Below are 24,751 nucleotides of genomic sequence, written 5' to 3' on the forward strand. Positions count from 1 at the left end.
GTTTAAATGGAGTCTTGATTCTGATATCATAAATTCATTATCATGCTTCAACCCTGATTTGACCATGTCAATCTGACCATCTGTCTCAGCAAATGGAAAAAAATTAAAATGACCATTCTTTCCCCTCTCTGAAAATCTAATTGACACCCCTAAAATGAAAATGGAACAATTTGACTTGACACTTAAAGGTGAAGTATGCCAATCACTGTGTAGGGATTTTCCTTTGTTATGCAAATTATACTGCTGTCCTATTACCCTTGGTTGGTTCGGAAGGATTTCTGAACTTCATTGGCCTTATTTATGTGTGAATGGGGCTGGGCATTTCAACCAGTGTTAAAAGCTAGAAGTCACAGTGGCTGAACTAGACTACTGCTAAATACTGCCTCTAGCCGCTCCATTCTACACTGTGGACAATTGGCTGGAATGGCATCTAACCTATCGAAGAGACCAGATATAATACCATATACTGCCACCAATGTGAATATATCACCTGTTACCGCTAAACTCGTAGGTTCCTCTTCTTGTTGGTCTCTCTCATTACACTTAGTCACACCATAGTAACCTATAAGTAGCTACCATACTACTACTTCCTCTTCATTGCAAACATTTCTAGCATGATCTGGTATTCAATTTTACCTGGCTACTATCCAACTATTTCTGTCAGGCTTTTCCTTATTGGGCGTAGGTATTATATCACGTTTTATTTCTCATTGACCTACTTTTAAACAACTCTTTATTTACTTTTTACACCAAGCATTAATTTAAACCAACCTTCCTTTTTAGCTCCGCTGTCAACTTTGTCGAGCGGAGCTTATCATATGAGTGATTGTCCGTCGGCGTCCTCCGTCGTCGTCGTCGTCCGTGTCAATGTTTTACTTTTTCGACTTCTTCTTGAAAAATACAAGCCTGAATGCTTTGATACTTGGTGTGTATGTACCTGGGGTAGACCTCTCTAAGATTTGTTCATTTCATGATGATATCTTTAATTCTCTAATTTTGGTAAATATTTAAGTCATTTTTGGTAAAAAGTGATATTTTCGACTTCTTGTTAAAAACGTCAAGTCCAATTGCTTTGATATTACATATATAGATGCTACATGTGTACCTTTCTCAGATTTGTTCATTTCTTGATGATATCTTCAATTCTCTAATTTTGGTGAATATTTTTGTAATTTTTGTTAAAAAGTGATATTTTCGACTTCTTGTTAAAAACTGCAAGTCCAATTGCTTTGATATTGCATATACAGATACTACTTGTGATCCTTTCTCAAATTTGTTCATTTCGTGATGATATCTTAAATTCTCTAATTTTGGTGAATATTTTTGTCATTTTTGGTAAAAAGTGATATTTTCGATTTCTTTTAAAAAACCGCAAGTCCAATTGCTTTGATATTACATATATAGATACTACATGTGGACCTCTCTCAGATTTGTTCATTTCGTGATGATATCTTAAATTTCTTAATTTTGGTGAATATTTTTGTCATTTTTGGTAAAAAGTGATATTTTCAACTTCTTGTTAAAAACCAAAAGTCCAATTGCTTTGATATTACATATATAGGTACTACATGTGGACCTTTCTGAGATTTGTTCATTTTGTGATGATATCCTCAATTCTCTAATTTTGGTGAATATTTTTGTTATTTTTGGTAAAAAGTGATATTTTTGACTTCTTGTTTAAAACCGCAAGTCCGATTGTTTTGATATTACATATATAGGTACTACATGTGGACCTCTCTCAGATTTGTTCATTTTGTAATGAGATCTTCAATTATCTAATTTTGATGAATATTTATGTCATTTTTGGTAAAAAGTGATATTTTTGAATTATTGTTGAAAACAGCAAGTCCAATTGCTATACATTCTTATACATATTGTTCATTTTGTAATGATATCTTCAGTTCTTTAATTGGAACGTGCCTTGCTAACAGCGGAGCTATCTCAGCCGAGAGGCTGCTTGTTTATTTTACCTACTGTTTTGTTGTTGACTTTTTAAGCTTTGAAAGACAAGGCCATGCACCACTGCCTGTGAGTGCAACCCATTTACATTCAGTTGGTTGTAAATTCCGACAACATCTGATTAATAAGTTTTTATGTAAACCCATATATTTCATCAATATTATTCACACTTAACTAAATTTTGTTCTTGTATTCTTCTCGTAAACTTTTAAATAAGGTGAATATTTGAATAATTAATTTTGAAATAATATGATTGCAGACACTTAATATTTTGTAGGATATGAAAATGGGGCAGTTTCCCCTTTTTTCGGTCTTGGTCACTGACAGTTTCTATCACCTGGTTACAGACCTGCATAAATAATAGTAAATATAAATAGATAAATTATTTTGATCAGATATATGTGCTTTAAAATTACGAGGTGGAATGCTGGCAAGAATGATGACTAATAAATTCTGACTTAAAGTTGACACTCATAAAAAATGCTGTATGGACAGTTTTTAAAATATAGATTACTATAATTATCCGTTTGTCATAAAAACATCTCTTAATCAACATTTTTTTCTTCTGAATTTTGTTATTCATTCTGAACATATTCAGGAATGATTTAATTAGATTGTTTAGTGTCAATCGTATTCTTGGTTGTCAACATCATTGTTATTACGCTGTGTGTCGGGTATTTTACTGGTTTGTTAACATAAAAGATTTATTATGATTTCTACATGTACGTACCAGAATGAGTGAGCGTTGACACAACCATGTACATTCTTCATTGTATTCTAATTATAAATCTTCCTGATTCAACCCCTTGGAATAGGAAGCCCAGAAATGGTTAAAATTATTGAAACTCTCAAGAAATTCTACCATCTAGAAAATGCTGCATAACCAAATAATCATAATTAGAAATCATATTTCCTGGAAAGGGAGGCTACAGATATCCCTTTCAATACCACAAAAATGACAGCACACTCTAACTTGCAGGGATTCCATAACAGATGTATAATATACATTTCTTATATAAGCAACTGTGATATTCACGGTTTCTTATTGTTTTAGCTGCAGTAATATTATGTAAGTCATACAGTGCTCACCACCACTGTCGCAGATCTCACTCGTCTTCTTTTCCGTGGTAAGTTTAGTAACTTTGGGCGAATGCAGTTGCACATATAATAAGGAAATCATTTACAGCTAATACCAAAGATAATATGTAGTCGAAGCAGTATTGATTATTTTGTTACACACTTTGGTTGTAAAAATTTATTAAATATGTTAGTTTGATTTTTTAGTTTTTTGAGGCCTTTGTTATATATAGTAATTGGTCTTAACACATAAAGTTGTCTGCCAAAAAAGCATGGTGCTGGCTTAAATTTTAGTGAATTTGAGTTTGAATTCAGTGGTTTGTGAAGGAAATAATACATTCCCTGATTAATTATGATGTACATTTTCTACATTTTAATTTATCACATTTATGAAATAACCTATTGGTAAAATAAGTTATGAACGGTGGTCATTGTGCTGTGTCCTGGTTGATATTGGACTCATACCAATGGATACACTGCATGTAATTGTTGGCTGCGTGACGACCACTGCCCTTTAAGACTTTGACAGTGTGGTTCTGTGTTACATGAATAGATCTAGTCTTAAGTAAATAAATATTTTTTAATAAATGTAAGCAATTCATGACAGTTTTTTAATGCTTGATTGTAACATATTTTTACAACACTGCTTCATTATGTACTGCTTTGTGCCAGCCTGCTTACCTATATCCTTCTCTGAGTGCCACACCCTGCTTCATTCTTTGTGGGAGAAAAGAACATATATATCTAAACATGCTTCACAGCTTTGATGTGAAAGTCAGTGATTCTGAAGATATTTATAGAAATTATACAATTGTTTTTTTCAATTCTCTTTTATAATTGTTGTCACGACAACGCTGCTCAACTGAGCACCAAATGACATTATGTCTAATTTTAAAAGTTTAAAATGCAGAACTGTAAGGGTAATTAATTATTTTAGTTCTGTATTAGGTTACATTAATGGAATCGATTTGCCCAATATAATTTCTTTGAAAGCCTCATTATTCATTTGTTAACTCACATTGTAACAATTATTCATGGTTCTGCAAGTGCAGGTGTCTCAGTGTCACCAATAGTTAGGCTTTTTATTTTATTTTATTCTGTGAAACTGAACATAGAGTTGACTTCTATGAAACTGCCTGTGTGATAAGATTGGAATGTTAAGGTGTGTGGAACAAACAATTAAATGTTATATATAATGAATATGAGTATCTCATCATGTATGCACAAGATTCATGTTGATAAAGACATTGATTTTCCAACATCCCACCACGCTCTACAAAAATTCAAAATATCCACAAGTAGGCCTGTTACTGGATGGGTAATGGGTGGGTATTCTGGGTCCATCGGTGGATGGGTTAGTCGATTTATGGGCAGGCATTCAGTGGTTTGGTACTTGGCGGTGGGTATTCTGGGTCCATCAGTGGTGGGTTGGTCAGTTTATGGGCAGGCATTCAGTGGTTTGGTACTTGGCGGTGGGTATTCTGGGTCCATCGGTGGATGGGTTATTCGATTTATGGGCAGGCATTCAGTGGTTTGGTACTTGGCCGTGGGTATTCTGGGTCCATCAGTGGTGGGTTGGTCAGTTTATGGGCAGGCATTCAGTGGTTTGGTACTTGGCGGTGGGTATTCTGGGTCCATCGGTGGATGGGTTAGTCGACTTATGGGCAGGCATTCAGTGGTTTGGTACTTGGCGGTGGGTATTCTGGGTCCATCGGTGGATGGGTTAGTCGATTTATGGGCAGGCATTCAGTGGTTTGGTACTTGGCGGTGGGTATTCTGGGTCCATCAGTGGTGGGTTGGTCAGTTTATGGGCAGGCATTCAGTGGTTTGGTACTTGGCGGTGGGTATTCTGGGTCCATCGGTGGATGGGTTAGTCGATTTATGGGCAGGCATTCAGTGGTTTGGTACTTGGCCGTGGGTATTCTGGGTCCATCAGTGGTGGGTTGGTCAGTTTATGGGCAGGCATTCAGTGGTTTGGTACTTGGCGGTGGGTATTCTGGGTCCATCGGTGGATGGGTTAATCGATTTATGGGCAGGCATTCAGTGGTTTGGTACTTGGCGGTGGGTATTCTGGGTCCATCAGTGGTGGGTTGGTCAGTTTATGGGCAGGCATTCAGTGGTTTGGTACTTGGCGGTGGGTATTCTGGGTCCATCGGTGGATGGGTTAATCGATTTATGGGCAGGCATTCAGTGGTTTGGTACTTGGCGGTGGGTATTCTGGGTCCATCAGTGGTGGGTTGGTCAGTTTATGGGCAGGCATTCAGTGGTTTGGTACTTGGCGGTGGGTATTCTGGGTCCATCGGTGGATGGGTTAGTCGATTTATGGGCAGGCATTCAGTGGTTTGGTACTTGGCGGTGGGTATTCTGGGTCCATCGGTGGATGGGTTAGTCGATTTATGGGCAGGCATTCAGTGGTTTGGTACTTGGCCGTGGGTATTCTGGGTCCATCAGTGGTGGGTTGGTCAGTTTATGGGCAGGCATTCAGTGGTTTGGTACTTGGCGGTGGGTATTCTGGGTCCATCGGTGGATGGGTTAATCGATTTATGGGCAGGCATTCAGTGGTTTGGTACTTGGCGGTGGGTATTCTGGGTCCATCGGTGGATGGGTTAGTCGATTTATGGGCAGGCATTCAGTGGTTTGGTACTTGGCCGTGGGTATTCTGGGTCCATCAGTGGTGGGTTGGTCAGTTTATGGGCAGGCATTCAGTGGTTTGGTACTTGGCGGTGGGTATTCTGGGTCCATCGGTGGATGGGTTAATCGATTTATGGGCAGGCATTCAGTGGTTTGGTACTTGGCGGTGGGTATTCTGGGTCCATCAGTGGTGGGTTGGTCAGTTTATGGGCAGGCATTCAGTGGTTTGGTACTTGGCGGTGGGTATTCTGGGTCCATCGGTGGATGGGTTAATCGATTTATGGGCAGGCATTCAGTGGTTTGGTACTTGGCGGTGGGTATTCTGGGTCCATCAGTGGTGGGTTGGTCAGTTTATGGGCAGGCATTCAGTGGTTTGGTACTTGGCGGTGGGTATTCTGGGTCCATTGGTGGATGGGTTAGTCGATTTATGGGCAGGCATTCAGTGGTTTGGTACTTGGCGGTGGGTATTCTGGGTCCATCGGTGGATGGGTTAGTCGATTTATGGGCAGGCATTCAGTGGTTTGGTACTTGGCGGTGTGTCTTCTGGGTCTTTTATTGGGTTGGTCAGTTTATAGGCAGGTATTCAGTGGTTGGGTACTCAACGAATGGGTATTCTGGGTCTATCATTGGGTGGGTTGGTCAGTTTATGGGCAGGCATTCAGTGGTTTGGTACTTGGCGGTGGGTATTCTGGTTCTATCATTGGGTGGATTGGTCAGTTTATGGGCAGGCATTCAGTGGTTAGGTACTTGGCGGTGGGTATTCTGGTTCTATCATTGGGTGGATTGGTCAGTTTATGGGCAGGCATTCAGTGGTTAGGTACTTGGCAGTGGGTATTCTGGGTCTATCATTGGGTGGATTGGTCAGTTTATGGGCAGGCATTCAGTGGTTGGGTACTCAACGAGTGGGTATTCTGGGTCTATCATTGGGTGGGTTGGTCAGTTTATGGGCAGGTTGGGTACTCAACGAGTGGGTATTCTGGGTCTATCATTGGGTGGGTTAGTCAGTTTATCGGCAGGTTGGGTACTCAACGAGTGGGTATTCTGGGTCTATCATTGGGTGGGTTAGTCAGTTTATCGGCAGGTTGGGTACTCAACGAGTGGGTATTCTGGGTCTATCATTGGGTGGGTTGGTCAGTTTATCGGCAGGTTGGGTACTCAACGAGTGGGTATTCTGGGTCTATCATTGGGTGGGTTAGTCAGTTTATCGGCAGGTTGGGTACTCAACGAGTGGGTATTCTGGGTCTATCATTGGGTGGGTTGGTCAGTTTATGGGCACTTGACGGCGAGTGGGTATAGTCTGTGAATGAATCGAATGTGTATGACCAATATACAGATTTATATATCATACGGAAATACAGAAATTGAATATCTTGATGAATATTTTTGTAATTTTTGGTAAAAAGTGATATTTTTGAATTCTTGTTGAAAACAGCAAGTCCCATTGCTTGATACTATACATATTGTTCATTTTCTAATGATATCTTCTGTTCTTTAATTGAAATGTGCATTGCTAACAGCGGAGCTATCTCAGCCGATAGGCTGCTTGTTTTTAGTACATGTACACTGATCGAATTATTGAAAAATTCCCATATTTATGTAAGCATTGTAAATGTCTCTGGTTCATTTACACACAACATTGTAACTATTGCTACTGGATATGGAAATGTGTGTCTTGACAACTGATTTATCTGCTTGCACGAAAAAGATTAAACATTCTTTAAGTTTATTATTTTTTAATAATATCTTGTACCAAATTAAATTTGTGTAACCAAAAAGGTGTTTTTTACACTGATACAGTGTGTGATGTTTAATAACCCTCCCCCAATGCAATACTCTAGTTTTACAATAAAGTAGCATATTTTTTTAAAGCACCATGTACAATAGGTGACCTATATAGCTGATGTTAAGGTATAGTTATTTATGTTAACAATGGATATGTGTGGGCCCTACCTACATTCCATACCAACATTGCTATTCAGCATTGTCACACCTGGATTAATATGGTTTACAATATATATTGTCATTATTCATTATTTAATATTGGTATATTAACATATGTTGTTCATGGGAGGGGTTTGCTCAGGGTAACAAAATTAGTTCCTTGACCTTGAGGCTTCCTTTGTCTCATCTCAGATTTATAAAAAAAGTGAAGGAATTGTTCATTACATGTATAAGTAGGAATTGACTCAAGAGTATCATATGTTTACCTTGTTGATCTTTGCTTTTATTCAAATCTCTTATTAATTCTGGTATACATTAGCCAAGTTCATCATCAGCAATCTTTGTTTCAATCGTATACACCTGCCTTGTCAGTCATGTTGAAAAACGTACATTTCCAAGAATGTTCAGAACAATGGTCAGTAAATTATTTATCACATTGGTTGGCATTTCCCAGTTTGCAGATCAGACACTGTAGTAGAGATGGTCATCGATTATTTATGTTGTGAAATAGACCATAAACCATGCTTATACATGTATTTGAATATTGGTAAATGGTGATCAGAGATGTTTATGTAACAGAGCAGTTTATTCAGAGATTGGCGAGACTAATAACAGATTAATGTTACAGTCTCAGGTTTACACCTGGTATTGAATTAATAACATATGGTATTTGCTCTATTGGTATAGGATGTAAACGAGTGTCATGACATACCACGGTAAGTCATATTGTAAAATTCAAACTTTCTGTGGTTATGTGTACATTTATAATATGGGTAGGTAAATGGTCAGTACAATTTAGTCAGGCAATGAATCATAGTCTTACATGTAAATAGTGAACAGATAAGGGCCCACACCTTGAACTAAATAGGGGTGGGCAGAAATGTCAGTTAGTATTTAATATTTGTTACCATCACAACCCACAGCCATACCATCGACTATCATAGTCTCTTTATGTATGTGTGGAATTCAGTAAAGTAATCTTGTTGGCTTCTGGAAATATTCTGATATCTTAGATTGATACATTAACATACTTTCTTGGCATAGTGATACGTGTAGCATAAAACAATTGCCTATTATCATACAACCAAGTAACTATTGTTAGTATCCATTCAGATGAAGTCAGAAAACAGAACCTTGATCAGTTGACCTACATGTGTGGTATGGTATGGTTGTTAATATTAATTATCTTGACCATAGATGCTCTATTGTCCTTTACATAAATACAGTGATGTCATTGAAATAACGGAATAATTTAAAATCTTTGAGTTACTTCCTGTCTATACAAAATTTGACTTCCTGTACACTTTTTATCATGTTAATATCAATGTTTCTCTCATATCACTTGACCCTCATAGTATATACACAAATAAGCTGTCATCTCAACCTACCACGACTTTCCCAATTTGGGGAGGGTGGGGGGGTCAGTGTGCCTGTAGCTGTACCATTTAAACTTTCTGAGATATATATTTATATAAGAAGTCATATAATAAGTGAATTCTTTCATACAAAAAAACACAAATATGCCTTTTCATACTTGTCCCTCCATCATCACACCTGTTCTCACCTAGTAAAAGTGGTTAGTGTCCAAATACATAGATATTAGGATATACACTGCCTGACAACTATCACCGTGTTATTGATTGCAGTGTCTATATACAACATGTCAAATATACACTGCCTGACAACTATCACCGTGTTATTGATTGCAGTGTCTATATACAACATGTCAAATATACACTGCCTGACAACTATCACCGTGTTATTGATTGCAGTGTCTATATACAACATGTCAAATATACACTGCCTGACAACTATCACCGTGTTATTGATTGCAGTGCCTATGTACATGTCAAATATACACTGCCTGACAACTATCACCGTGTTATTGATTGCAGTGTCTATATACATGTCAAATATACACTGCCTGACAACTATCACCATGTTATTGATTGCAGTGTCTATATACAACATGTCAAATATACACTGCCTGACAACTACCACCATGTTATTGATTGCAGTGTCTATGTACAACATGTCAAATATACACTGTCTGACAACTATCACTGTGTTATTGATTGCAGTGTCTATATACATGTCAAATATACACTGCCTGACAACTACCACCATGTTATTGATTGCAGTGTCTATATACATGTCAAATATACACTGCCTGACAACTACCACCATGTTATTGATTGCAGTGTCTATGTACAACATGTCAAATATACACTGCCTGACAACTACCACCATGTTATTGATTGCAGTGTCTATGTACAACATGTCAAATATACACTGCCTGACAACTACCACCATGTTATTGATTGCAGTGTCTATGTACATGTCAAATATACACTGCCTGACAACTATCACCGTGTTATTGATTGCAGTGTCTATATACATGTCAAATATACACTGCCTGACAACTATCACCATGTTATTGATTGCAGTGTCTATGTACAACATGTCAAATATACACTGCCTGACAACTACCACCATGTTATTGATTGCAGTGTCTATGTACAACATGTCAAATATACACTGTCTGACAACTATCACCGTGTTATTGATTGCAGTGTCTATGTACAACATGTCAAATATACACTGCCTGACAACTACCACCATGTTATTGATTGCAGTGTCTATGTACAACATGTCAAATATACACTGCCTGACAACTACCACCATGTTATTGATTGCAGTGTCTATGTACAACATGTCAAATATACACTGTCTGACAACTATCACCGTGTTATTGATTGCAGTGTCTATGTACAACATGTCAAATATACACTGCCTGACAACTACCACCATGTTATTGATTGCAGTGTCTATATACAACATGTCAAATATACACTGCCTGACAACTATCACCGTGTTATTGATTGCAGTGTCTATGTACAACATGTCAAATATACACTGCCTGACAACTACCACCATGTTATTGATTGCAGTGTCTATGTACAACATGTCAAATATACACTGCCTGACAACTATCACCATGTTATTGATTGCAGTGTCTATGTACAACATGTCAAATATACACTGCCTGACAACTACCACCATGTTATTGATTGCAGTGTCTATGTACAACATGTCAAATATACACTGTCTGACAACTATCACCGTGTTATTGATTGCAGTGTCTATGTACAACATGTCAAATATACACTGCTTGACAACTACCACCATGTTATTGATTGCAGTGTCTATGTACAACATGTCAAATATACACTACCTGACAACTACCACCATGTTATTGATTGCAGTGTCTATATACAACATGTCAAATATATACTGCCTGACAACTACCACCATGTTATTGATTGCAGTGTCTATATACAAGATGTCAAATATACACTGCCTGACAACTACCACCATGTTATTGATTGCAGTGTCTATATACATGTCAAATATACACTGCCTGACAACTACCACCATGTTATTGATTGCAGTGTCTATATACATGTCAAATATACACTGCCTGACAACTACCACCATGTTATTGATTGCAGTGTCTATGTACAACATGTCAAATATACACTGCCTGACAACTACCACCATGTTATTGATTGCAGTGTCTATGTACAACATGTCAAATATACACTGCCTGACAACTACCACCATGTTATTGATTGCAGTGTCTATATACAAAATGTCAAATATACACTGCCTGACAACCACCACCATGTTATTGATTGCAGTGTCTATATACAAAATGTCAAATATACACAATTGTCATCTAAAACAGTTGGGTTTTATGCATGAAACAAGTCAAAATAGTAGATATCACTAATTTAAAATGTAATAATGAGCTCTCCACTGTGTCATATTGGAATCAAGAGTCAATTCTATGCTAGATACTGTTCCCACCTGCGGCTCAGTTGCTATCATGCATAGAATCATTCAGTATTAATCAAATATTACAACTTTATAAATTTGAACAAGTTATTATTATAACTTATGATTTTTTGAAATGAATAAACCATATTAACCAGTAAAGACCTGTAATACACTATTATTCTTATTAACCAGTGAAGAACTTGTAAGAATTATTTGCTGAGAATGTGACCCCCCTTGTGATTATTGACTATGCCACAATTGCTTGAAGGTCGGTTCTCACCTGCTTGTACATAATAAATTAGATGACATTAACAGCCTCTCAATTGTTAGCGTTGACTTGCTGGTCTTTGTCCTTGCTTATAAATACATGTACTTGGAGTAGCACACTGAATAAAGCAATTCATGCTGGAGTTGAATGTTTAGAGACTTTAATTATTTGGTTCTTTTAGAATCTGTTAAAGTCAATTAAATCTTTAATTCTCTTAAGTTAGTTGTGTTAACATTTTGTTCATTCTGTCTATGATTTAAAATTAATCTATAATTTGCTGAGAAGAAATCGTTGAAAAAGAAAATTTACTTATGTTTTATTTCTGTCAGCCATGACTGTCGTATATGTGTAGTACCAGATACTGGTTATCACTAGAAAAATTTACGTTGGCGTAAAAGGTGTGTGTGATAATTAAAAAGATAAGGATCTTTTGTTCTTGTGTTCAATTCTTACAAGAGGAACAAGTATGACCAGCACTGGATAATACGCACAATGGCACTGGTATGTAGATAGGCATTGTTTAGGTTGACCATTTATTACTACATGTATTACGTAATAATTATGCCAGTTCTGATTGCACCCCCCCCCCCCCAAAAGGGTTTTAAAACTCCATTTTTTAATCCTTTTGCATCAACATAACTTTTTCTCCTGCAAAAAACAAACAAAAGTTCTTGTCTTTAATTCTGATAAAATTTCAGCAGGACTGTAATGCAATTGATATTTGTGTCTATATTTTCAAACATTAAGTCCGAATTCTCAAGGCCGACAAAAAGGAGAAACACTGTCAATGAATATGGTACACATTGCCTCAAGTGAAGTCAGTTACGAGTAGAAATCATAGATAGTTGGCGCCTTGTGTCCTGATGTAAATCACCATTTAAATTACACTGAACATTCCACCATGATTACATTTTCCCTTGAATTTTGTTGTGAGTGTCTTGTTTGTTTCAGTCTTCTAAATCATGAACTTGTGTATTGTGCGATAATTCCAGGCAAAACATGCTTTATCTGAGAATTCATAATTACAATTTTTTCACAGATCTACCTGATTTTTGTGAGATAATTATGATAATTAGATATCAGAGTAAAATCAAGTAGAGTGAAGAGTGTCAAAAAGTTAGTGTGCATACCTCCCTTTGATGTTTGACGTTTACATGTATGAACAAGTAAAATATCCAGATATTTGTTTGTTTTGTAATAAATAGAAATAAACTAAGGACTGTCATGTGGTAGAATAGATAAGGGAAAGCCATAAAATATTTAGCTCCCAGCATTCTATTCTCTCTGACCTTCTTGAAAGAATCCTTTGAGAATCAGTCTTAACAAAACTTGGAGTGTGGACATGGTCCATTGCTGCTGAGCCATTTGTAAGTATTCCAATCTTGATTGATGACTTTATTCAGAGTTAACAGCAACTAATATTTAGTTTTGAGTTCATTGATTCAATCAGCCTCTGGTATCTCCAGGAATGTGGGTTAAACAGAAAGATAATATGTCAGCCCTCTAAGGAAAATCGCTTAACATTGTTTGCATACTGTATTACCACTTTTAGCAAGTATGTATTATGACATTGCCTAGCTTAATATTTCTACAGTGCTCAGCTACAATCAAAGTACATTTGAAACTAGCATAGTAACAAAATGATAAAATACAATCACTTGGTTATTTGATTTTTTTTAGCTCCACTGTTGACTTTGTCGAGCGGAGCTTATCATATTGTCCGTTGTCGTCCATGTCAACTTTTTACCTATTCGACTTTTTCTTGAAAACTAAAATTTTTATTGCTTTGATACTTGGTGTATATGTACCTTGGGCAGACCTCTCTTGGATTTGTTCATTTTGTGCTGATATTCTTCAATTTCGATATATATTTATGTCATTTTTGATAAAAAGTGATATTTTTGACTTGAAAACCGTAAGTTGGATTTCTTTGATATTATATTCATAGGTACTACATATGGACCGCTCTCAGATTCCTTCATTTTGTTATACCGGTATCTTCAATTCTCTAATTTTGATAAATATTTTTAGGAAAAAGTGATATTTCTTTGACTTCTTGTTAAAAACTGCAAATCTGATTGCTTTGATACTATACATATAGGTACCTCAGGTAGACCTCTCGGATTTGTTTCTTTTGCAATGATATCTTCAGTTCTTTAATTGAAATGTGCATTGCTAACAGCAGAGCTATACCACATGAGAGGATGCTTGTTAAAATATGGTGTCAAGGGTCATGCATACATAATGTAGCAATAAAAAAATACTAAATTTAATAAATAACTAAATAAAACAGATATCAACAAGCTGCCGTATATTTCTATCGTGAGTGTAAATAATTTGCAATGCTCACAAACATACATGTAGAAACCATGTTTAATACATTGTACATGTGATTACATATTAATGATTCATGTTCAAATTTGTCATCAATTTGGAGATAATTGCTCTAAGACAGTGTGATGGACCTTAGTTTTGGGTTTAAATACTTGCATAATGATTACATTTTCAGCTTTTCTGTCGTTTTTGTAAGCATTAATATTTACATTCTAGTAGAACGTATTACATAGGTGCCAGCGGACAATACACAGACCTGATTATTAAATAGTGCATAATCACCACATTTCATTGGAACCTGCATACAGTCTCTTACTTGCTTTTTCAATAAAATATGCAAGTGTATAAATGGCGAAAGGCGGGTGACTGCAAGACAAACAAGAAATTAGTGTTCTTTACAGTTAATGAACATTGTAACAAATCTATGTAATTTACATATCATAGGATTTGATATGAGGAGAAATAAGTTATGACCCAGGAATCATTAGGGGTTGCCATATATCTCCAGCTTTCATGTCATCGATCTGAAACTTGTTGCTTACTGTGTTCTGTCATTTACTCTAATTGCCCTTTCATGAGAGCCGCCTGTTGAGATACTATGATCCTTGGGTGTACATTGAAATGCCTGTAAATTTTTTTTTTTAAATTGTTTTTTATGCCAGGCGACAGTTCCGGACAGTGAATGTCACTGTTTTTTTCTCAAAGTAATTAAATTACAATTGTTTTACTGTCTGTCTAAATCCCCCAAAAAACTATTATTACATTAGTAAAAAATATTAAAATAATAAATATTAAATATTTAATGTGGTTTTATTTCTTTTTTTTAATTTTATTTTGATTGTGTACTGTTTAGTTATCACCACTGAAATTAATTTTAGCGCCCTCTATCACCAGGGTGCAACCATGCTGGTTGCTATGCAAGTTACTTGCAGAGAAGAGATCTGTCTTATGTTTGACAGTCTAGAATGATCGCATATGACATATTGCTCTACTCTGCCATGTGAAAATTAAATCCTGTTACAGGCTAATTTTGTGGAATTGGATTTATTGAATTGTTATGATTTATGACATAGATACATATCAGATTGCTCTTATTAATCCTGGTGACCTTCATTTGTTGAGGGATTTACATATATTTAACGGGGGGGGGGGGGGGGGGGCTGGTTATCACATGTATACAGTATGAGAGAGAGGAACTCAAGCAAGAATTGATCCTTATCTAGAGTTTTCGTTATGTCAGACACTGTGTGTGTGTGTGTGTGTGTGTGTGTTGCTAGCAGAGTACTAGAATATGCTGTCTTTAATTGTTATAATGTGGAGGTGATGACCCAGCCTTAAACAGTTCAGGAAATATTTGTAGGCAGCCTCTGTATCTATTCTTTGTGTTGCTATTAAGTATGTATGGTATGCAATTAGGTCAGTATTGTCCACTGACCTTTTTCTTTGATCAATGTGTATTTAGAGTGATGCTAAAAAGTGTACTATCGGCACAGATTATAAAGCAAATGTCTGACGATTCATTTGAATGCAGATGATTAGAAATTTCCCATACATTAGTTGTTCAGGTATTAGTACATGGGTACAGTGATGTGCCAGTATTGCACTTTTATTTATTTTTTTTAAATGTTTTTGTGCCAGGCGACAGTTCTGGACATTGAGTGTCACTGTTGTCTCTCCTGACTTTTTTTTAATGTGCAAATTGCAAGTGCTCGTGCTGACACATTGTTTTGCCACTGAGACCATATTCATGTGTGGGACTGCACGACAGGGTTGTGCATCAAATTGTGTATCAAATGGCAATTTAATGCTCTATCCTGGCGTCAACCAGGCTTGGTTGAACACAAGCACCTGTGGACCTTCACCAAGGTTCCCCCAAAGTCACATTCGTTAGTGAATGAATCTCGGGCAGTGGAATTGATCTATCCATTGAGTCTGGCACACTCATGCAGGGTAGGGGTGGGGTCGACCCTTTTTTGTTTTTTCAGCCTAAGGTAGGATTTGAACTTGGGTCTACCAGTAACCAGTATTGCACTATGTGGCATACCAAAACAGATATGTCTACCATAAAATAGTGTACAATTCTTTCCTTATCATTAGCATACCATTCAAGATATCTCAGTTGAATTTAGGTCAAAATTAAAAGCCAAAATGTTTTAATAATTTATCTCAAGTGGTTCTCTCTCATAAAAAAAACAACAAAAAGTGTATTTTTTGATATTAGCTTTGATTTCAGACATCAGGCCAGATTTGACTGTTTGTACATGTAGTAAGATAAGGCTACTTCCTGCTATAGGAATTGTACACATTTGTTTATTCTTATACTGTGGTCATCATCTGAAATTCTAAATCTTTTTTGGTGGCATAGACCAGATATTGACCCATCCCCTATGCATAAACCAGATATTGACCCATGCCCTATGCATAAACCAGATATTGACCCATGCCCTATGCATAAACCAGATATTGACCCATGCCCTATGCATAAACCAGATATTGACCCATGCACTATACATAAACCAGATATTGACCACGCACTATACATAAACCCACTATTTATCTGCCCTATACATAAATCAGATATTGACCTGCCCTATACATAAACCCACTATTGACCTGCCCTATACATAGGCCAGATATTTACCTACCTTATACATAAACCAGATATTGACCTATACCCTATAAATAAACCAGATATTGACCTGCCTTATACATAAACCAGATATTGACCTACCCTATACATAAACCCACTATTGACCCATGTCCTATACATAAACCCACTATTGACCTGCCCTATACATAAACCAGATATTGACCCGCGCCCTAAACATAACCAGATATTGACCCGCGCCCTATACATAAACCAGATATTGACCTACCCTATACATAAACCCACTATTGACCCATGCCCTATACATAAACCCACTATTGACCTGCCCTATACATAAACCAGATATTGACCCATGCCCTAAACATAAACCAGATATTGAACCGCGCCCTATACATAAACCAGATATTGACCTGCGCCTATACATAAACCAGGTATTGACCTGCTCTAGACATAAAACAGATATTCACCTGCCCTATACATAAACCAGATATTGACCCACGCCCTGTACATAAACCAGATATTAACCCGCGCCCTATACATAAACCAGATATTGACCCGCGCCCTATACATAAACCAGATATTGACCTGCCCTAAACATAAACCAGATATTGACCCGCGCCCTATACATAAACCAGATATTGACCTGCGCCTATACATAAACCAGGTATTGACCTGCCCTAGACATAAAACAGATATTCACCTGCCCTATACATAAACCAGATATTTACCTGCCCTATACATAAACAAGATATTGACCTGCCCTATGCATAAACAAGATATTGACCCACCCTATGCATAAACCCACTATTGACCCATGCCCTATACATAAACCAGATATTGACCCACGCCCTATACATAAACCAGATATTGACCTGCGCCCTATACATAAACCACATATTGACCTACCCTATACATAAACCACATATTGACCTGTACCCTATACATAAACCACATATTGACCCATGCCCTATACATAAACCAGATATTGACCTACCCTATACATAAACCCACTATTGACCCATGCCCTATACATAAACCCACTATTGACCTGCCCTATACATAAACCAGATATTGACCCGCGCCCTATACATAAACCAGATATTGACCTGCCCTAAACATAAACCAGATATTGACCCGCGCCCTATACATAAACCAGATATTGACCTGCGCCTATACATAAACCAGGTATTGACCTGCCCTAGACATAAAACAGATATTCACCTGCCCTATACATAAACCAGATATTTACCTGCCCTATACATAAACAAGATATTGACCTGCCCTATGCATAAACAAGATATTGACCCACCCTATGCATAAACCCACTATTGACCCATGCCCTATACATAAACCAGATATTGACCCACGCCCTATACATAAACCAGATATTGACCTGCGCCCTATACATAAACCACATATTGACCTACCCTATACATAAACCACATATTGACCTGTACCCTATACATAAACCACATATTGACCCATGCCCTATACATAAACCAGATATTGACCTACCCTATACATAAACCCACTATTGACCCATGCCCTATACATAAACCCACTATTGACCTGCCCTATACATAAACCAGATATTGACCCGCGCCCTAAACATAAACCAGATATTGACCCGCGCCCTATACATAAACCAGATATTGACCCGTGCCCTATACATAAACCAAATATTGACCCGCGCCTATACATAAACCATGTATTGACCTGCTCTAGACATAAAACAGATATTCACCTGCCCTATACATAAACCAGATATTGACCCGTGCCCTATACATAAACCAGATATTGACCCGCGCTCTATACATAAACCAGATATTGACCTGCCCTAAACATAAACCAGATATTGACCCACGTCCTATACATAAACCAGATATTGACCCGCGCCTATACATAAACTAGGTATTGACCTGCACTAGACATAAAACAGATATTCACCTGCCCTATACATAAACAAGATATTGACCTGCCCTATACATAAACCAGATATTGACCTACCCTATACATAAACCCACTATTGACCCATGCCCTATACATAAACCCACTATTGACCTGCCCTATACATAAACCAGATATTGACCCGCGCCCTAAACATAAACCAGATATTGACCTGCGCCCTATACATAAACCAGATATTGACCCGCGCCTATACATAAACCAGGTATTGACCTGCTCTAGACATAAAACAGATATTCACCTGCCCTATACATAAACCAGATATTGACCCACGCCCTATACATAAACCAGATATTGACTCGCGCCCTATACATAAACCAGATATTGACCCGCGCCCTATACATAAACCAGATATTGACCTGCCCTAAACATAAACCAGATATTGACCCATGCCCTATACATAAACCAGATATTGACCTGCGCCTATACATAAACCAGGTATTGATCTGCCCTGATATAAAACAGATATTCACCTGCCCTATACATAAACCAGATATTGACCTGCCCTATACATAAACAAGATATTGACCTGCCCTATGCATAAACAAGATATTGACCCACCCTATGCATAAACCCACTATTGACCCATGCCCTATACATAAACCAGATATTGACCCACGCCCTATACATAAACCAGATATTGACCTGCGCCCTATACATAAACCACATATTGACCTACCCTATACATAAACCACATATTGACCTGTACCCTATACATAAACCACATATTGACCCATGCCCTATACATAAACCAGATATTGACCTACCCTATACATAAACCCACTATTGACCCATGCCCTATACATAAACCCACTATTGACCTGCCCTATACATAAACCAGATATTGACCCGCGCCCTATACATAAACCAGATATTGACCCGCGCTCTATACATAAACCAGATATTGACCTGCCCTAAACATAAACCAGATATTGACCCACGTCCTATACATAAACCAGATATTGACCCGCGCCTATACATAAACTAGGTATTGACCTGCACTAGACATAAAACAGATATTCACCTGCCTTATACATAAACAAGATATTGACCTGCCCTATACATAAACCAGATATTGACCTACCCTATACATAAACCAGATATTGACCTACCCTATACATAAACCCACTATTGACCCATGCCCTATACATAAACCCACTATTGACCTGCCCTATACATAAACCAGATATTGACCCGTGCCCTAAACATAAACCAGATATTGACCCGCGCCCTATACATAAACCAGATATTGACCCGCGCCTATACATAAACCAGGTATTGACCTGCTCTAGACATAAAACAGATATTCACCTGCCCTATACATAAACCAGATATTGACCCACGCCCTATACATAAACCAGATATTGACTCGCGCCCTATACATAAACCAGATATTGACCCGCGCCCTATACATAAACCAGATATTGACCTGCCCTAAACATAAACCAGATATTGACCCATGCCCTATACATAAACCAGATATTGACCTGTGCCTATACATAAACCAGGTATTGATCTGCCCTGATATAAAACAGATATTCACCTGCCCTATACATAAACCAGATATTGACCTGCCCTATACATAAACAAGATATTGACCTGCCCTATGCATAAACAAGATATTGACCCACCCTATGCATAAACCCACTATTGACCCATGCCCTATACATAAACCAGATATTGACCCACGCCCTATACATAAACCAGATATTGACCTGCGCCCTATACATAAACCACATATTGACCTACCCTATACATAAACCACATATTGACCTGTACCCTATACATAAACCACATATTGACCCGTGCCCTATACATAAACCAGATATTGACCTACCCTATACATAAACCCACTATTGACCCATGCCCTATACATAAACCCACTATTGACCTGCCCTATACATAAACCAGATATTGACCCGTGCCCTAAACATAAACCAGATATTGACCCACGCCCTATACATAAACCAGATATTGACCCGCGCCTATACATAAACCAGGTATTGACCTGCTCTAGACATAAAACAGATATTCACCTGCCCTATACATAAACCAGATATTGACCCGCGCCCTATACATAAACCAGATATTGACCCGCACTCTATACATAAACCAGATATTGACCTGCCCTAAACATAAACCAGATATTGACCCGCGTCCTATACATAAACCAGATATTGACCCGCGCCTATACATAAACCAGATATTGACCTGCGCCCTAAACATAACCAGATATTGACCCGCGCCCTATACATAAACCAGATATTGACCTACCCTATACATAAACCAGATATTAACATGCGCCCTATACATAAACCAGATATTGACCTGCCCTATACATAAACCAGATATTGACCCGCACCCTATACATAAACCAGATATTGACCCGCGCCTATACATAAACCAGGTGTTGACCTGCCCTAGACATAAAACAGATATTCACCTGCCCTAGACATAAAACAGATATTCACCTGCCCTATACATAAACCAGATATTGACCTGCCCTATACATAAACAAGATATTGACCCACGCCCTATGCATAAACAAGATATTGACCTGCCCTATGCATAAACAAGATATTGACCTGCCCTATACATAAACCAGATATTGACCTGCCCTATACATAAACCAGATATTGACCTGCGCTCTAAACATAAACCAGATATTGACCCGCGCCCTATACATAAACCAGATATTGACCCGCGCCCTATACATAAACCAGATATTGACCCGCGCCTATACATAAACCAGGTATTGATCTGCCCTAGACATAAAACAGATATTCACCTGCCCTAGACATAAAACAGATATTCACCTGCCCTATACATAAACCAGATATTGACCTGCCCTATACATAAACAAGATATTGACCCACGCCCTATGCATAAACAAGATATTGACCCGCCCTATACATAAACCAGATATTGACACGCCCTATACATAAACCCACAATTTACCCTCTCTACATTAACTTTATGCAGGAATCCAACAGAAGTGAAATTTATATTGACTGTAAAAGTGTTTAGTAATAAATAGATGAACTCATTGTCTGTGACATCATTCCCACATGCTTGTAATTCTCTTGAAATGAATACTACTGCAAATTAAGAAGTTAAATTAACTAATTGAACCAGTTCTTATCTGTATCACCATCTAATAATTGGATCATATACTACTGACCTTGAGAAATAATAAGGTCAATGCCCTGGCATATTTTCTGGACCACTCTGTGCTTTCCTCCTGTCATTGGACACCATGACCACACCTACGTTGCTTTGTGGGTGGCACTTCAAAGCACTACTTACATTGTAACTGCATTCCTTGTGATTGCTATTTGCAATACTTTCTGTTGTATTTACAATTCCTTTGTCACTTACTTTTCGCTTGGAATTAATTTTCGCTGAAGAAATGATTCAGTGAAAATAATATACCTTTTTTACTATATTTTACATTCAATTCATCAAAAATTAGTGAAAATAAATTCCATACAAAACACCCAAAAAGTGTTTTCAGCGAAAATTAATTCCAGCTAAAGTAAAATATTTCACAGTACTATAATTTGCCGTGATTTTACAATAATCTCAGAAACTTGTGTTATAAAATTTCACTGACTCTCTTAGAAGATTATATCGGTTAACAGTATTTCATTCTGTATACTTTTGTCCATTTGGGCCAAAATGAAAAAGAAACTACAGAAAAATCAATACCAAAATGTTTCACCATAATTTTGCAATCCACTTTAAACAAACATAAACCAGAGTTTTTGCTTGATATTAAAATCCAACTTATTATGACAGTGAGCTTAAACAGTGTCTTCTAAAAATGTTTCATAGTGCTGTCACGTTCTAATCAGTAACCTTTATGCTGCCAGCCATTATGTACTTTTACACTGACTTTACAAGGTAATAGTGTAAATGCAGAAACAGTTTTGATATTGAATTGCTAATACCAATGTGGGGGATATAAGTTCTTTACTTGAAATTTAGCTTCATGAGATATTTACTTATTTTCTTCCTCTTATTTGTATACAGACATATAATCCAGCCCGCAATATGCCGCCTCCAAGTCCAAGCGCTGGCAGCAGTGGATCAGGGTCTCAGCAGTCCATCGGAGAACAACTTAGTAAAACAAATCTTTATATTAGACGACTTCCTCCAAACACAACAGATCAGGACTTACAGAATATGTGTTTACCGTAAGTTATTGAATTTAACATTCATTATTAGTTATATGTAGGAGCAAGAGATTGTATCGAGTTACAGTTAAACCTGTCTATAATGGACAGTCAGTGGACTGAGCCAAACTTTCCTTTATAGACAGGTGGTCTTTATATGGAGGTGGCCTAATTTATTCGTTCAATCATGAATATTAATTAGGGCGGGAATTTTAAGGGAGATCATAAGCAAAACATTAAATTGTACAATGAATAGGTCTTTTTTAGTAAAAGTCACTCATTTTCATCTGCATAATTGCAGCTTTACTTTTTTACTACAAATTATATCATGTAAATTCACTAAAACCAAGTGATTCTACCCATGGATTTATTGGTGTATTTAATGCATAAGAACGATTGTCAACGATCGGCCGCATTGTCACACTCTGGCCATGCAGTCTTATTCCCCAGTCTCTTACACATATCCCATCACAGGCAGTATCAGTCCCATCGTTAGTATTGTCGATTGTACACTGTGACAAAATGCACAGGAAAAGTTGCCATGTTTGAAAAAACAAACAAACAAAAAGCATTAAAAATGAAGAAGCATTGGTAATAAACAAAATTTACCAAACTATTAATGATTGCTCCAACTCTCAGTGTTGAATCAGAAAGTCGAACGAACCGGAAATGAAACACGATGATCGTACACGCAATTTTACAGTTATTTGTTGCAAGCATCAACGTGTCAAAACTGCCAAAACAAAACAATTTTCTCTATTGTGAATTATTGATATTACCATTTATAAAAAAGAGAATCAAAATAGAAAACATCTTTCGTTGAGAATAACCCTGAGATGACCCCTCAGTAACAATACATTTTGCCCATGCGCTAGCTTCATTAGCATAATTTATAATGATCAACAACAAACAACATGGCGGCCAAAATAGGTCGGATTTTGCAATCCCGCGATGAAAACGAAATAAACGAATGTTTTATTATTTTGTTTGGATATTTCATGTCGACAAGGTAATTAAAACGTCTCTCATTTAATAAAACTGGTTCATTTTTCTTGTTTTCGAGACGGGAGGAATTTGCTCTTCATGTGCTGGCCGGCTGGGGATCGATAGTATAGTACAGATCGGAAACGAGCTAGTTTTTCATTTCAAACTTTGAATGAAACTGATTTAATTTGTTGTTAAAATCTTTCCACATTCAGATGATATTCAACTTTTTTTTTTTTACTTTTTCGCAACTTCACAAACCAAGTTGTGATGGTTACCCCTGGCTATTAGCCTTAAAGATTGCATACTCGGTAATCTGAACGTAACATATGGTCACTTTCCTGTTAGTGATTCGCAAGTAGCTAATGTCTTATTGCTGAGATCGTCTGATGGAAATGTTGGTGGTCGTTACACAAAGGTTAAAGTGTGAATAGGTCTACAATAGGGTGGTCGCTGGTCACGTTGGACAGGTGGTCACTATATCCAGTGTCTTTAACATGTAAATTGCAAAGGGACTGTACTAAGGTGGTCGCTATGAGCAGGTGGCCGCTCTGCACAGGTGGTCGTTAACACAGGTTTGACTGTATTAACGAATCATAACAGAGTTAAATTTTTATTGAATCTCACTGTATAATTAATGACCTAATGTATGGTAAATTTATTGCCATGTTCATTTTATGATTGGGAAGTATATTGTGCATTCAGGATCTTAGCAATGTTGTTATATGCCAGCCAATCACATGATCTCTTATATATCATGTGTCAGCTATTTTGATTGGCTATTAAAATATTGTCTTCATTACAATTCTATGTATTTTATCTTAGGTATGGAAAGATAGTATCAGTGAAAGCAATATTGGATAAAAGCACCAATAAATGCAAAGGTATGTGGATCAAACATTGATTGTGGTAGAAAAACAGAAGGAATCTCAATTTTGACTGTGAGGGCGATATTTATATCTTTAAAAA

At 37.2% G+C, this 24,751-nt stretch overlaps 1 protein-coding gene across 3 annotated transcripts in view; it reads left to right on the forward strand.

Moving 5' to 3' along the window:
- Positions 1–24,751, forward strand: part of LOC100371219 (RNA-binding motif, single-stranded-interacting protein 2-like) — an 84,564-nt gene that overhangs the window by 52,941 nt on the left and 6,872 nt on the right. For all 3 annotated transcript variants that reach the window (XM_006819254.3, XM_085501544.1, XM_085501545.1), the window contains 2 exons: positions 22,656–22,819; positions 24,608–24,666. In XM_006819254.3, coding sequence (XP_006819317.1) covers positions 22,656–22,819; positions 24,608–24,666 — 223 coding nt within the window. The remainder of the gene's footprint in view (positions 1–22,655; positions 22,820–24,607; positions 24,667–24,751) is intronic.

This window comes from Saccoglossus kowalevskii, chromosome 7 (genome assembly GCF_978046115.1).
Source record: "Saccoglossus kowalevskii chromosome 7, keSacKowa6.1, whole genome shotgun sequence".
Classification (NCBI taxonomy): Eukaryota; Metazoa; Hemichordata; class Enteropneusta; family Harrimaniidae; genus Saccoglossus; species Saccoglossus kowalevskii.